Here is a 13,585-nt window from a genome sequence, read left to right on the forward strand (position 1 = left end):
GGACCGAGCTTCTGGTCAGAAGGGCTGGGGCTTCCACCCAGAAGGGCCGTGCACTGCCCCTCTTTGTTGTGGCTCACTTTTCTGTGGGAGAACTGGACTGCAGCAACAAGCTGGGCTGGCCATGTGCATGCCTCCCCGCCCCTCCTTCCTGTGGCCACTGCGTCCCCTGACAGATGGCTTCATATGCCACAAACAGCATGCATGCCATGGGTTCTCCAACATGGAGCTATAGAGATAGGAAAGTAAGTATGCGTGTGTGTGTGTGCGCGCGCGCATGCGCCTTCATGTTGCTTGTCAACTTATGGCAACCCCATGAATTTCACAGGGTGTTCTTAGGCAAGGACTACCCAGAGGTGGTTTTGTCAGTTGCTACTTCTGAAATATAGCCTACAGCACCTAGTATTCATTGAAAATCTCCACTCCAAGTATTAATCAGGGCTGACCCTGCTTAGCTTCCAAATTCAGATGGGCTCTGGCTCCTTTACAGAGTATTTGGAAAATACATAGTCCCAAATCACCACAACACCAAAGGATCTTCTGAAAGGCATTGTGAATGTGGAACCACATCCACCTGAAATAAATCCAGTATCCACTTAATATATTCCTGGGAAGGTCACTCTGATGTATTGAAATAACTATGCTTGCAATTACAGTGCTTATCAATTGTACCATCCTTTAAAAAAAAAACACCCTGTTACTGAGTTTGAAAATTTCTTTAATAAAATATATATTTTAAAAACAGGCATACAGAAAGGTAGTTGACCCAATCTTTTAAAAAAGTGATTAACTTAAGTTGTCTTTTGGATACTTCAGGCTTCCTAGATTTTCAAATCATCTTACTAGAACAATGAGGCCCTCCATTGCAAGACAGGGAAGTGTGAAGGAAATACATTCTGAATTGTAAAATAGGTGCTCCTGAGCACATTCTAAGCCCAGGAATTTGTTTAGTGCTCAATCTGAGCCAGTGATGGCTGATGGCATCCATGTCAAAGGGGCAGTAAATCCATTCATGGTTTTAATCTGAAGAGTAAAGAATCTGTCCAAGGTGCTGAAACTATTTGGAGAATAATGTCCAGCCCTCAGACAACTCCATTAAAGGTAGGAAATCCAGAATGGACAGACCCTGAATTAGTCTTACTCTGACTTTTAGAAGTTCTTCTTGAGAAGTGGCACAGGAAAATATTGCAATATAGGATAACAGCAGCTAGAATGATATATGCACAAAGATGGAAAGATCCAACAATCCTTTTGTGAGAAGACCTGATGTTAAAAGTATATGACTTAGCAGAAATGGATGTTGACTATAAGTCCAAAGCACACTGTAGAAATAATCCAGTTTGAGACCACTTTAACTGGCCTGGTTCAGTGCTAGGGAATCTTGGGAATTGTAGTTTATTGTGGCACCAGAGCTCTCTGACAGAGAAGAATAAATGTTTCAGAAAACGACAGTTCCTGAGGGAAGAGGGAAAGGGGAAAAGGGAGGAAAGAGAGAAGGAAAAGGAAAAAGAGAAAAGGAAGGAAAGGGGGGGGGCAGGATAGAATAATATTCATATGCATCCCCTATTCATCCTATGGCTGGAAACAAAGTATTAACAATCCTAATGGAACAATGGACATGCCGCATAAGAACATAAAAATAACAGATGACGACAGAAAGACAAATATCGTATACCCGTTTAAACAGCTCAACCATGTTCACAAAACAGAGGTATAAAGGTTATATATTCTTGGGCAATTTATATGTATTGTAATGTAAGTATGTTTTATATGTTTTATTTGTTCTGTATGTTTTATGTTTCTATATATTTTGTATGTCATGTTCAGTAAAAAAAAAAGGGGGGGGGAGAAAATGACAGTTCCCACAAAACTGGTTCAGACAAAAGAGATTACAGCTCTTGATTTGATCATGGTTCATGTGAAGGAAAGAGTGAAGCGGGTATAGGTTTGGGCAAAAGGCTTGTTCATCTCTTAGACATACTACATACGAGAACTATGCTTTAAAAAATCTCCTGTCTAACCTCCATTACCACTGAAGCATCTCCAGAGAGAAGTGTCCATTCATATTTCACAATTCCATTGTCATCAAAACTTTCAGTACCCCTCAGTGTCACAGGTTCATTAGGCTGCACCTTCATGTCCATCCCAGCACGGGCTACAGGTGGATGATCGTCCGCTGGAGAAAAAATTGCACAAAAAACATATATTATTTTCATGTTTGTCCAATTTCTCTGTGTATAGTGTCCACAGCAGGAAATAATCATTAAAACAACTTTAAAATAAACTAGAATATGAAATAATAGATCCAATTATGAACAGAAAGAACAACCAAATAAAAAATAAATAAGAAGCAATAGTTACACTGTCCCATGTGCAAAATGGATGCCCAGAGATAAGGCATACTACCTTCTAAGTTTATTTTCATTTAATGGGGATGGTTTATGGACAAGCAATACATCTTTCAATTCAATTTTGACTGAATCTCAGCAACTGCATTAGTAAAGCAGTTCTATGAGGGAAGAGAAGAAATGAAAGAAAGAGAATTGGAAACATGCAGTTCTACCAGCTTTGCTATTTAGGCAAAAAGAGGGTGTTGCAGGATCAGATGCTTTCTCCACAAGTTTTCTGGATTATACAAGAAATAATTTAAGGGCTTGGACTGTAATTTTAGTTTTATTTTAGCAGTGACCACAATCTGAAAATATTATTTGGGCCTTCATGACCTAAGATGAAGTGAGGGGATTAAAAGTTTACTATTTGTACACTTTTACTAGAAGAAAGGTGTTTTTCAGACTAGAGGAAGTAAGACTCTCAGCTGTTGCCCCAGATCCTAGAACACAAACCAATGGATTCCTATTACAAGAAAAGAGTTTCCACTGAAGCGTTAAGAAGAACTTCATTACTGTAAGAGCTGTTTGACAGTGAAACAGACTACTATGGAAAGTGGTGCACTCTCCATTTTTGGAGGTCTTCAAACAAAAAGTTGGATGAGCATCTTTCAAGGGTGCTTTAGTTTGTGTATTCAAGCATGGCAGGAGGCTGGACTAGATGACCCTTGTGGACACCTTCTGATTCTGCGAATTTATGCTTGCTAGGTCTATGACATTTTGCTACTTGGTTTTTACTAGTACTCTGAAATCCCATCAGTGCAAGACAGCAGCTCAGTGTGTGCCAGAGTGAAGGGCTCATACTTCAACCTAAAGAACAGATGCACCTGAATTTGAGCTTGTAGGCTTCCCATACAAAAATCCACCCCTGGTTTTTCACCACAGAGTATCACAGCAGATAACTATTTTCTTAACAGAGCAAGTTGAGGTGTTGAGATAGCCTTTCTTACAGAGAATAACTAAAATTGCAAGTGTTCTTTACCTCTCTAATTCAAAGTAATTTAAAACTGTTATTCTAGGACAAGGGAAGACATGAGTCTCAGATCAGCAGCTCTCTAACAACTTGCATGGAACATCATACCAACACTTGCTTATACATAAGGTTGACTTATAGTTGAGTATATATTGTACATAATAGTGTATAACTCTTCAGTGCTGGGAATTTCTGCACTTTGAGAAGGTAGAGGGAGGTTGCTGCAAATGAAATAGCAGCTCGGTTACTGAACACAGCCAAGCTGCTGCTTGGAGCTTCAGCAGAGCTTCAGCTTCAAAATGTTACTTTTGGGGACCATGATTCCAACTATTCCCCTCCCTTCCTCGATGCTACCAAGGTGTCCATTCCAGCTTAGCATTTGAAAGCTTATATAACTATAAACAATCACCACCTGAGCCTGCTTGTTTTATTTTCTCTTCCCCTCCCCTTTCCATCTTTCCTTCCTTTCATTTGTTTGTTCATTCATTTTATATCCTGCCTTCTTCCTGGTATAGGTACAAAATCCAAGGCAGCTTACTACAAGACTGCAGACATGAAATTTTCAACATTTATTTAAACAGCACCAAGCCTGGCATTTTATAAATAAATTCTAAGCAAATTTATTTGTGATCAAACCTTTATCATGTCCAAGAAGAGATTACACTCAAAGAAGGATGCATAGAATTGCAGCCCAACTCAATTTTTAGAATAAGGATCAACTGATGCTTAAAATGTATATGGATGGGGTTCTGAACAACCATTGACACACCAAGATGCCCAGGCCTAAAGTTTCAGAACTAGGCATGGCCACTGGAAAGTTCCCAAGTCTTGTGGATAATCCTACAGATCTCAAAAGCACTCCTTACACTCTTGAACTTTCTTATTCCTTGTTGGAGTGAGGGAGACTACATCATTTCATCAGACAGAAACAATAGAGGCTGTATATATTACAGATGAGAAACCTAGATAGACCATGACAGTGTTTCATCCAGCCTGCAAGCTCCATCTTCTGAGATCTGAGCACATTGAAAAGCCTAGGAAAGTTGTTGCATAGAACACAGTAAGAATTGTGCTGTGCTTTGTGGATTGGTGGAGAACTATTCAAATTGATAAAAACATCCCTTGGCTCCCTGCACTTTGAACTGCTTTCACCTCCATGACTTTCACCCACGAATTGGCTCCTTGAGATTCCTGAGATTGGAACTTGGCCTTTGGGGGTGAAAAATAATTTCCCACCCCAGTATCCATCCTTTATTATTTTGTATGCCCATTAGTTTCCTTCTGGAACATTATTCACACCTGTAGTTACTAGTCAAAACTTGAAATAATGTTATAAGCAGTAGTAAGAAACAAACTATTATTATGTTGTTGTTGTTGTCGTCATCATCATGAGGTGAGCTATCTTGCAGGGGCAACAAGGAACAGGATATTCACATTTCAAAAGCAAACCAATGAGAATTACAGTTGCCAGAGTGAAAGCCGGCGAGGGCTCCTGTACCTTAACAGTTGTGTAGAAGAGGGAATTTCAGAAAGTGTTGCTTGTTAATTAATTGCATGATAAGCAATACCTGTTAAATTTTCCCTCTTCTCTGCAACCATTACATGTTTCACTCTGGCAGACTAGTAGGAACAGTGTTATTTCAAGTCTTTTTCAACCTTTTTACTTTGAAGGAACCCTTGAAATAATTTTCAGGTCTCAGGATGCCACTGCATAAAAATTATTATATCTATTTCGCAAAAAAAGTTTTCTTTGTTTTTTAACTCACAATCTCTTTCAGAACCCTGGCTTAAACATTATAATGAGTAATGTGAATTGAACAACAACAACAAAACTTTCCAAGCACTGTTAGCTGTGTTAGCAACTATACTCCAATGACATTGTGTCATACTGACTGCTACTTTGTGGCATGAAATGTAAGTTTTGAGGAAATGGCAAACCATTTAAGGAAGAGGCATTAAAACTAAAAGTTTTACGCAAATGTCATACCTTTCTGCTTATCCATGTTTTTGACTGTTAACTATCTGTTGCACAATTTCTTTTAACTGGGCTGAGTTGCACTTGTATATTATTATTATTATTATTATTATTATTATTATTATTATTATTATTATATTTAATCACCTTTTAAAACTTTTTAAAATTAATGTTTTTTACAAGATTGTTTCCACCCACCACCCTTTTGTACTGTCTCATTGCTCTAACTGTATTTTGTTTTAACTTCAATTATGAACCACCTTGAGTACCATATTGAAAGAAAGGTAGAATATACGTAAAATAATTAAACAAAAATAACAACTATGATAGGCATCACAGAATTGCTAAGGTATCCTTCAAATATACTGCAAAACTTGAAACAGTTTAATTTGTCAGACTGAAACCTACAGTAATGAGTTTTGTAACTGTTTCACTACTGCCTCTTCGTTTATTCTGAAAGTGCCATGTTGCCTGATTCTTAGCCAGGAGTGTCACTTGGGGGCGGGGGCGTGGGTCACACCAGGTAACAACCTAAGTGTGTGTGTGTGGGGGGGGGGTGACACCACTGTTTCCCAAACACCTGCCTTTTGGCAGAAACTGGCTGTGGCTTTCACCTGTATCCTTTTAAAATACTGGAGCTCAGGACAGATGGTGTGAATGGGGATGAAGCTCACTGGGAGGAGAAAGGAAACATTTCAAATTTTTGTTTTTTAAAAAGAATCTTTAAAAACATCACAAAATTTACAATTTTTTTCACTTTAACCATATGAAACTGAATTTAATTTTTCTATTTGTTTATGTCACAACTATTGCCATTACATTCAGTGATATATAGGAATTACAATTTAGGAGTAACATTAGTACAACAATTTTTTTTTTACTAAGGATTGTGTATGATTTGGTATGGTAGGAGGTCAATGGGAATGACACCATGAGTCACCGCACCAGGTGACACCAATCCTAATGATACCATTGTTCCTAGCTCGATTGCGAAATTAAAAATCTTTATATTTATTTGGAAAAAGCAAGTATTTAACTTGAACAATAACATTTCAAGATGCAGGTGAGGGGCAAATTTTGCACAAGCTGCTATGCTCACAAAGGACAGGTGGAGGAGGAGTAAGAGTACTTGCAAGGAATCATTTTTCAGTGAAACCATCTGCAGTGGTAAAGTCTGGAACAAGCATGGTGTGGCTTGGAAGAAGTATTATCTTCTTGTGTGCCTTCAAGTAATGTTTGACTTATGGTGACCCAATCACAGATTTTTCTGGGGCTGGAATAATGTGACTTGCCCAAGTTCACTGAGTGGATTTCCACTGCAGAGCAAGGAACAAAACCCCAATCTCCAGAGTTACAGTCTAATGCTCAAATCACTATACCACACTGGCTCCAAGTATTATTTACTGGTTGCATAAACAAGCCCTTGTTCGGTTGTCTTTTATACCTAAAAGTTCAACTGTAGTCCTTTTGTTCAATGCTCAATTTTAGTACAGGTGAGAATCTATTAGCACATGTTAAAATTGGATTATTATTTTTTTAAAGGTGTTCCAATGTATTTCTGAGCAGCAAGTGCTGTTCATCTGAGATAGAGAAGGGGTACTAATAGGCAGCAGCACAAAACCTTTGCAGACAGCATAAACAGGACAACTTACAGTTTGACGTCAAAATGAAATATACCAGGAAGTTTCCAGTGACATTAACTGGACTGCCTTTATATAAGACAGTAAACCAATGTATTTGCTATGTTACCTGAGTTTCAGCAATTAAAATGGGCAGATAATTAAGGCCAATAAAAAAAATGTCAATGTCAACCAACATGGTATATTATTGTCCAAAATATTCAAGACACACTCAAAAGTTTTTATTAGTCCCCCCAAACACTCACAGGCACTCTCTTTTCCTTTGGACCTACGTGATCACTTCTGTATGTACCTGTAAGCAATCTGGCTACCATATTCTGAACCAGATGAGGTTTCTGGACTTGGTACAAAGGTAGCCCAATGTATAGCTTATTGCGGAAATCCAGCCTTACCAGCAAGTGTACTATCATCTTTAGTTCCTACGATTTTAGGGAGGGGCACAGTTGCTGTATCAGCCAAAGCTTATAATAGGCACTCCTGACCATCACCTTTATCTAAGCTGACATTTGGAGATTGGCTATCCTGACTAACTATCAAGGAAAGAATGCAACAGGCCACCTGTCTGACTAAAAAACACATGCAGCCAGCAGCACAAATAACAGGCACCATGGATGCACATTGCAACATCAGTGTAGCAAACTAAAAGTATGTCATTGCTATTTTCAAATCAGCTCCCTGATAACACTGTAAGGAAGAATCACTTTGGAAACAAATAACTCCCGGTGGGTGTTTTATGTCACCCCTTCTCTACCGAAACTCTTATGATCGGTTTCATTGTAGCAACAGGATGTTCTCACGTCACAAAGATTTAACATAAGCTGCCTCCTATCATGGCTCAGACTGTTCATGTATCAGGATCAGACATTATTTCCTCATGAAAGTTGTTATTTCCCCTGTTCTATGCAAAGTCAGTGGGGCTGTAGAGAATGTTTATATGGACTGCAGGCAAAGCTCCCTTCTACCATGATCACATTAGAATTCCCCTCTTTCATTTTATGCAAGGGGATACAGCAACATCAGTCACAGATCACACTTATTTTGTACAGAGTACTTTCTTATTCAGAAAAGTTACTTGTTAAGGACTATCAACTATGCTGACTGAGGAATTCTGGGAGTTTTACACCCAGAAACATAACTTTTCCTAGCTTAATCCCAGAACCATATAGTTTTCCCTGTTGGGCTGCTGCCAGTCAGTGGTCTCAGGCCAAGCTCTCTCACATTCACAACAGTAAATTGATACCTCCTGCATGCAAAATATGCGCCACTGAGTCACACCCATTCTCTACCAGCCACCTGCCCAACTGGCTGGCTATAGTAGTAGTAGGACTGTTTTCATACCAACTATGCTATTAAGCTCTACTCCTGCCAGTGGTGTTTGTCATACCCCATTGTGCTTCAGCCTTTCCACTGTAGCAGTACAGTGTCAGACCTTCTGTCTGAGGAACCCGAGAACATTAACAGAAACCTCCAAGGTTAGCCCAAAATGTTTTGCTGCCTGAGATGAAAGACAAAACTGCATCCCCTCCACAGTCTATCAACAGAATATGACTGGACTGGCAGCTGAAACTTACTTCTTACCTGGGCAGAAGGACAACATATTCTGCCACACCCAAGGGAGCAAGCTAGGTTAGTGGACCCAGGAAAATTGTGTGTCCTACATATTTGGTGTAACCAAGACCAGAAAGAGAAACAGCTGAGTTTAATTATATTCACAATTTTCAATCATAGAATAATAGAATAATAGAGTTGGAAGAGACCACAAGGGCCATCCAGTCCAACCCCCTGCCATGCAGGAAATCCAAATCAAAGCATCCCTGACAGATGGCCATTCAGCCTCTGTTTAAAGACCTCCAAGGAAGGAGACTCTACCACTCGCCAAGGGAGTGTTCCACTGTTGGACAGCTCTTACTGTCAGGAAGTTCTTCCTAATGTTGAGGTGGAATCTCTTTTGCTGTAGCTTGCATCCATTGTTAGCAGTGTATAAACAAAGACAATGGCTTCATGGCACAATACATATATTAATATAAGAGTCCTCGTTACTGCCCATATAACAAAAGGAATAATCTCAGAAAAAGTTTTCAATGTAGGGAGACTGACTTTTGATAACCAGATTTACTACATTCACACACCACCACTAACTGACTACTGTAAGGGTCTGGAAAGACCTATATCATCTTGCCCAACCCTTTGAAAATTGCATCTTTCTGGATTTCATTACATTCTATCCTGCTCCCTCCAATATAAAAATATGCTTTATATGTGAGGACTTTATATCAGTGTACAGCATCTGAAAAAAATGAGTTTATATCCATGAAAGCTCATGCTAAAATAAAAACTAGTCTTAAAGGTGCTATCACATTTTTATCCCCTCTCCCTTCCTGCTTTTTATACTAGTGTAACTATGTTCACCATGGCTAAAATCAGGGGTAGGCAACCTGCGGCCCGCGGGCCGGATGCAGCCCGGTGAGGCCTTGGGACCGGCCCCAGCCCAGTCCTGCCGCCGATTGCCGCCGGGGCCTTTGGCCTCTTGTGCGCAGGGGCAATTGTCTATAGAAGCCTCAGAAACATGCATATATATTAAAAAATTTTTAAAAATCAGTAAACGTTTTCACATGTCCTCCACTTTTTTAAAAAAAGTGTCCACCATTTGAAAATTTTGTCCTACATTTGTCCCGGTTTATTTATTTATTTAATGTTTAAAAAAAATATTTAATTATTTATTTTTTGGCTTCGGCCCCCAGTTGTCTGAGGGACAGCAACCTGGCCCCCGGCTCAAAAAGGTTGCCTACCCCTGGCTAAAATAAAGCCCAAAGCTTCACTCTGAGGAGATGAAATGCCACAGGTAACCTCAGTCCCAGCCATTCACCTGTGGAAACAAAACCATCTGCCTAATATGCCAAGTGCTACAGAAGTGGTAAGAAATTGACCTGTTCACTATAAATCACAGCTTTTTAATAAAAGATCTAAGCCAATTTCTGGGAGAGGTACAGCCAGCCAAAGATGGTCGAGTATATATGGTATTTCACAGAAAAGCACACTCATCCACGAATTGCTAAGAATGGTTTAAAAAAACACAAAGGAATACTGCACTTCCAAATAAATGTAAATATATTTGCAGCAGCAAGCTCTATCAAAAAAACAAGAAAGGCACCATTATTCATACCTTGATGTGATACATTACCTTGAACTCACACTACAGTCATGTGTGTTGCCCATGGATGCTTTGATGACTGGCATTTTAGTTAGGTGGTGGTGGTGGTTGCTATTATTATTACAGTGTTCTTGTTGTATCTCAGTTTCTCTCCAAGGATTGTGAACTAGTAATTTACTCATATAAACTGAGATCAACTCAAGAAAAACTAAGCATGTTCAGTGGCCATGGAACCCAGATCGATGGGGGGAGCATAGAGGGAAAAGTGGTCAGGAACCTACATTGCGAGCAACTGAATACTGCAGCATTTTGATACAGGTTCTACTTCAGTTCAGAAAGTAAACCTGTGGAGTGTCAAGCCATCTGAGCAAAACCTCTCAATGTAGATGGCAAATCATTCCTGGAATTTGCCAAAACTGAGCTTACCTGTTTGTTTCAGACAACAAATTTCATTCAAGACATGTTGAAGAAAAACAAACAGAAGGCAGATTCACTTCTAGAACTGGCTCAGCTTTTACAGAACTAAATTCATGCTGGCCAGTACTGAAGCTGAGTGCACCAAGTTCACCTTTGCAGAAAAAAAGAACATTTAAAAAACACAGCATTAACCTTTGTTCCTTCAAAAATGTTCATTTGCAACAGGGAAATTAAAAGAACAAAAGGGACACACCTATGTTATATATGAAGAAATGTATTACAGTACTTGCAAAAAGAAAGGTTGCTGGTCCATGAAATAGCACTACAGCGGACCCTTGTTATACGCTGGGGTTTGGTTCCAAGATCCCCGTGGATAACAAAATCCATGGATGCTCAAGTCTCATTACATATAATGACATAGCAAAATGGTGTCCCTTATAAAAATGGAAAATCAAGGTTTGATATTTGAAATTTATACTTTTTTTGAACATTTTCAAACTGTGAATGCTTGAATCTGTGTATAAGAAATCCGTGTATAAGAAGGGCCAACTGTACTTTTAAACCCGCTAGTGTCCAAAATACACTGCAAATTTAATTTTACAAAGTTGAAAATAATCTGTTTGTTGAACGAGCCCTAGCTTTGGGGAAGGGGGTGGGCATCCAAGTTAACGTCTGTAGCCTAACCATACAAAAACTAAACTCCATGGAAAATGAGAAGCTATGAAACAGTCTTCTATAGAATCATATTACACCTCTTGTCCAGCATTTGTTTATTTCTGACTGGCAGCAATCCTCAAGGTAGGAATGAAGAACATGTGCTCCATCAGATATTGTTGGACTCCAAATCCCCTCACTATTAGCTAGCATGGTCAACATCTGTAGCAAAGGAAGCTGGGAGTTGCAGTTCAACAATATCTCATGGCATGCTTTGGGTCCCAACCCAGGAGAAAGGCAAGGTATAAATTCAGTAAGACACTGGTTCCTCCATGCTGCTCTAAGGTCTCTAGCAATGGTCTCACATCAATAACTTTTAATTGGAGATGCAACTAGTAAAACCTAAGCCTTCTCATTCAACATGTATTCACTGAACACGGTTATACAGGAGTGGGTAACAAGGTCTATACTAGTATCAAAGTGCATCATACAATTCTGGATGAAGTACCCATGGCAAATCAAAACACAAGTTATCCTTTATGTATGAACTCTACACTTTGACTCAAAGCACTTGCATGCCATAAACTCGGACCAAAGTTCAACTTCATCAAATCATTCCCATGGTTACTTCTTCAGCACTTCTAATACTTTGAGCTACAAGATATTGCTCAGAGTCTCTCCCAGCACAGGGCTTGTGCTTCTTTTGTGTTCTCTCAGGCTTGGCTTCCCACACTTTCAGGGAAACAGAACTGCAATTTCCACAGTAAATCTGCCAAGCTCATTGCCAAATGACCTTAAAATGGATTAGGCTATTGTGAAGATGACAGATTTTAACTCTCTCACAACAATTCTGGTAAAGGAACAAGACTACTTTAACTTAAACCATCCATGTTGTGATCAATTTCAAAAATAAACTCTGAACAATCAAATGCATGCATGCATGAATGCATGCATGCACACCTTTTGAAACAGTATGCTCACACCTACCCATAAATGGTAGTACTGTACTGTATTTTTGTTGTAAAGCGTCTTTTTTTAAAGTTTTTATTTGTGATCCACCTTGGGTCCCTTTCTGGGAGAAAGGCAACATAAAAATGAAATAAATAAAAATAAATAGATAGTACAGCAGAGCTAGGGTTCACAAGATTGAAGCCAGGGACTTTCTGACAAGCAGGGATAATGATTTCATTTCCACGCCCTTTCCCTTTTTGCTCTGAAGTGAGCAGTACTTTTCATAATTGTAGTTGAAGTTAGGTGGGGAATATATTGCTGTGAGCAGTCCCTGTTGTAATCTGAAGTATTTCACAGGGACCTTAACTTGAAGGGGTCAAGATCTACTCCTGATATAAATGAGAACTGCTAAAAGTAGCTTTTAAATATAGAACAACTTGTGGCTGTGAGAACTCTTACGTTGAACATCTTAACATTTCTAATCTATTTCTCCACAGTCCCCCACAGCTAGGGCAAAATAGCCATAGTGCTCTACAGTAATGATTCCCAAAGTACTGCTCTCTGGAGATGGTGCGAAGATCCAGGGGAGCAGTGAGGGGAAGCAGGAAGTCCTTCAGTCAATGTATTGGCACACAAGAAAGACAAGGGGAACCTTTCAGACTATGGTGGCAATTCGGGTTGCCATAATGTGCTACCACCAAACCCGGACAAAAGTACAAAAATGTAGGGCAAAATGTAAGACAAAATTTGTCTGGAAAATGTAGGACATTCAAGAAAAATGAAGGACACAATCAACTAGAACCTGAAAACATTATTTTTAAAAAAGCACACAACAGTAGAATTCAAAGATATCGAGATCATTCCTGTGAGACTGATGCATCTGAGGAAGCGGACTTTAGACTAGGAAAGCTCATGCTGCCAAGTAGTTGCTGCTGCAGCAGCCCTGCGCAGCTCCACTGTCGCCGGAGGAGGCCTTGCCATGGCAACCTCCTTTTTTGGGGCCTTGCCGGCCAGCTAGTCCCCACCCAGCTCCCTCGCCACCAGAGAAGGCTGTTGCCATGGCAGTAGCCTTCTCTGGGGTCTAGGCCTCGCCCAGCTCCCGCACTTCTGGAGAAGGCCGTTGCCGCGGCAAATGTCTTCTCTGGGACCTAGCCAGCCAGCTAGGCCCCACATGGCTCCCCCGCCACCAGAGAATTCTGTTGGTGCGGCAGTGGCCTTTTTGGGGACTAGCCAGCCGGCAAGGCCCCGTGCGGCTCCCCCACCTCCTCCATGGCGGCCTCCAGAGGGCCCAGCTGGCTGGCTCAGGCCCTGTGCGGCTCCACTGCCGCAGGAAGCCTTGCCACCAGCAATGGAGGCCCCGCCCCAGCCCCTCCTTGGGCCCAGTAAGGCCTAGCAAGGCAGCTAGGCCTTGCTGCATGCTGCTGCCACAGAGGAGGAGGG

General features: G+C 40.3%; 1 protein-coding gene across 1 annotated transcript in view; it reads right to left on the reverse strand.

Moving 5' to 3' along the window:
- Positions 1-13,585, reverse strand: part of SPINT1 (serine peptidase inhibitor, Kunitz type 1) — an 87,835-nt gene that overhangs the window by 46,381 nt on the left and 27,869 nt on the right. Inside the window, exon 3 of the mRNA XM_042460138.1 lies at positions 2,019-2,173. Within this exon, the coding sequence (XP_042316072.1) occupies positions 2,019-2,173 (155 nt within the window). The remainder of the gene's footprint in view (positions 1-2,018; positions 2,174-13,585) is intronic.

The sequence above is a fragment of the Sceloporus undulatus genome, chromosome 1 (assembly GCF_019175285.1).
Source record: "Sceloporus undulatus isolate JIND9_A2432 ecotype Alabama chromosome 1, SceUnd_v1.1, whole genome shotgun sequence".
Classification (NCBI taxonomy): domain Eukaryota; kingdom Metazoa; phylum Chordata; class Lepidosauria; order Squamata; family Phrynosomatidae; genus Sceloporus; species Sceloporus undulatus.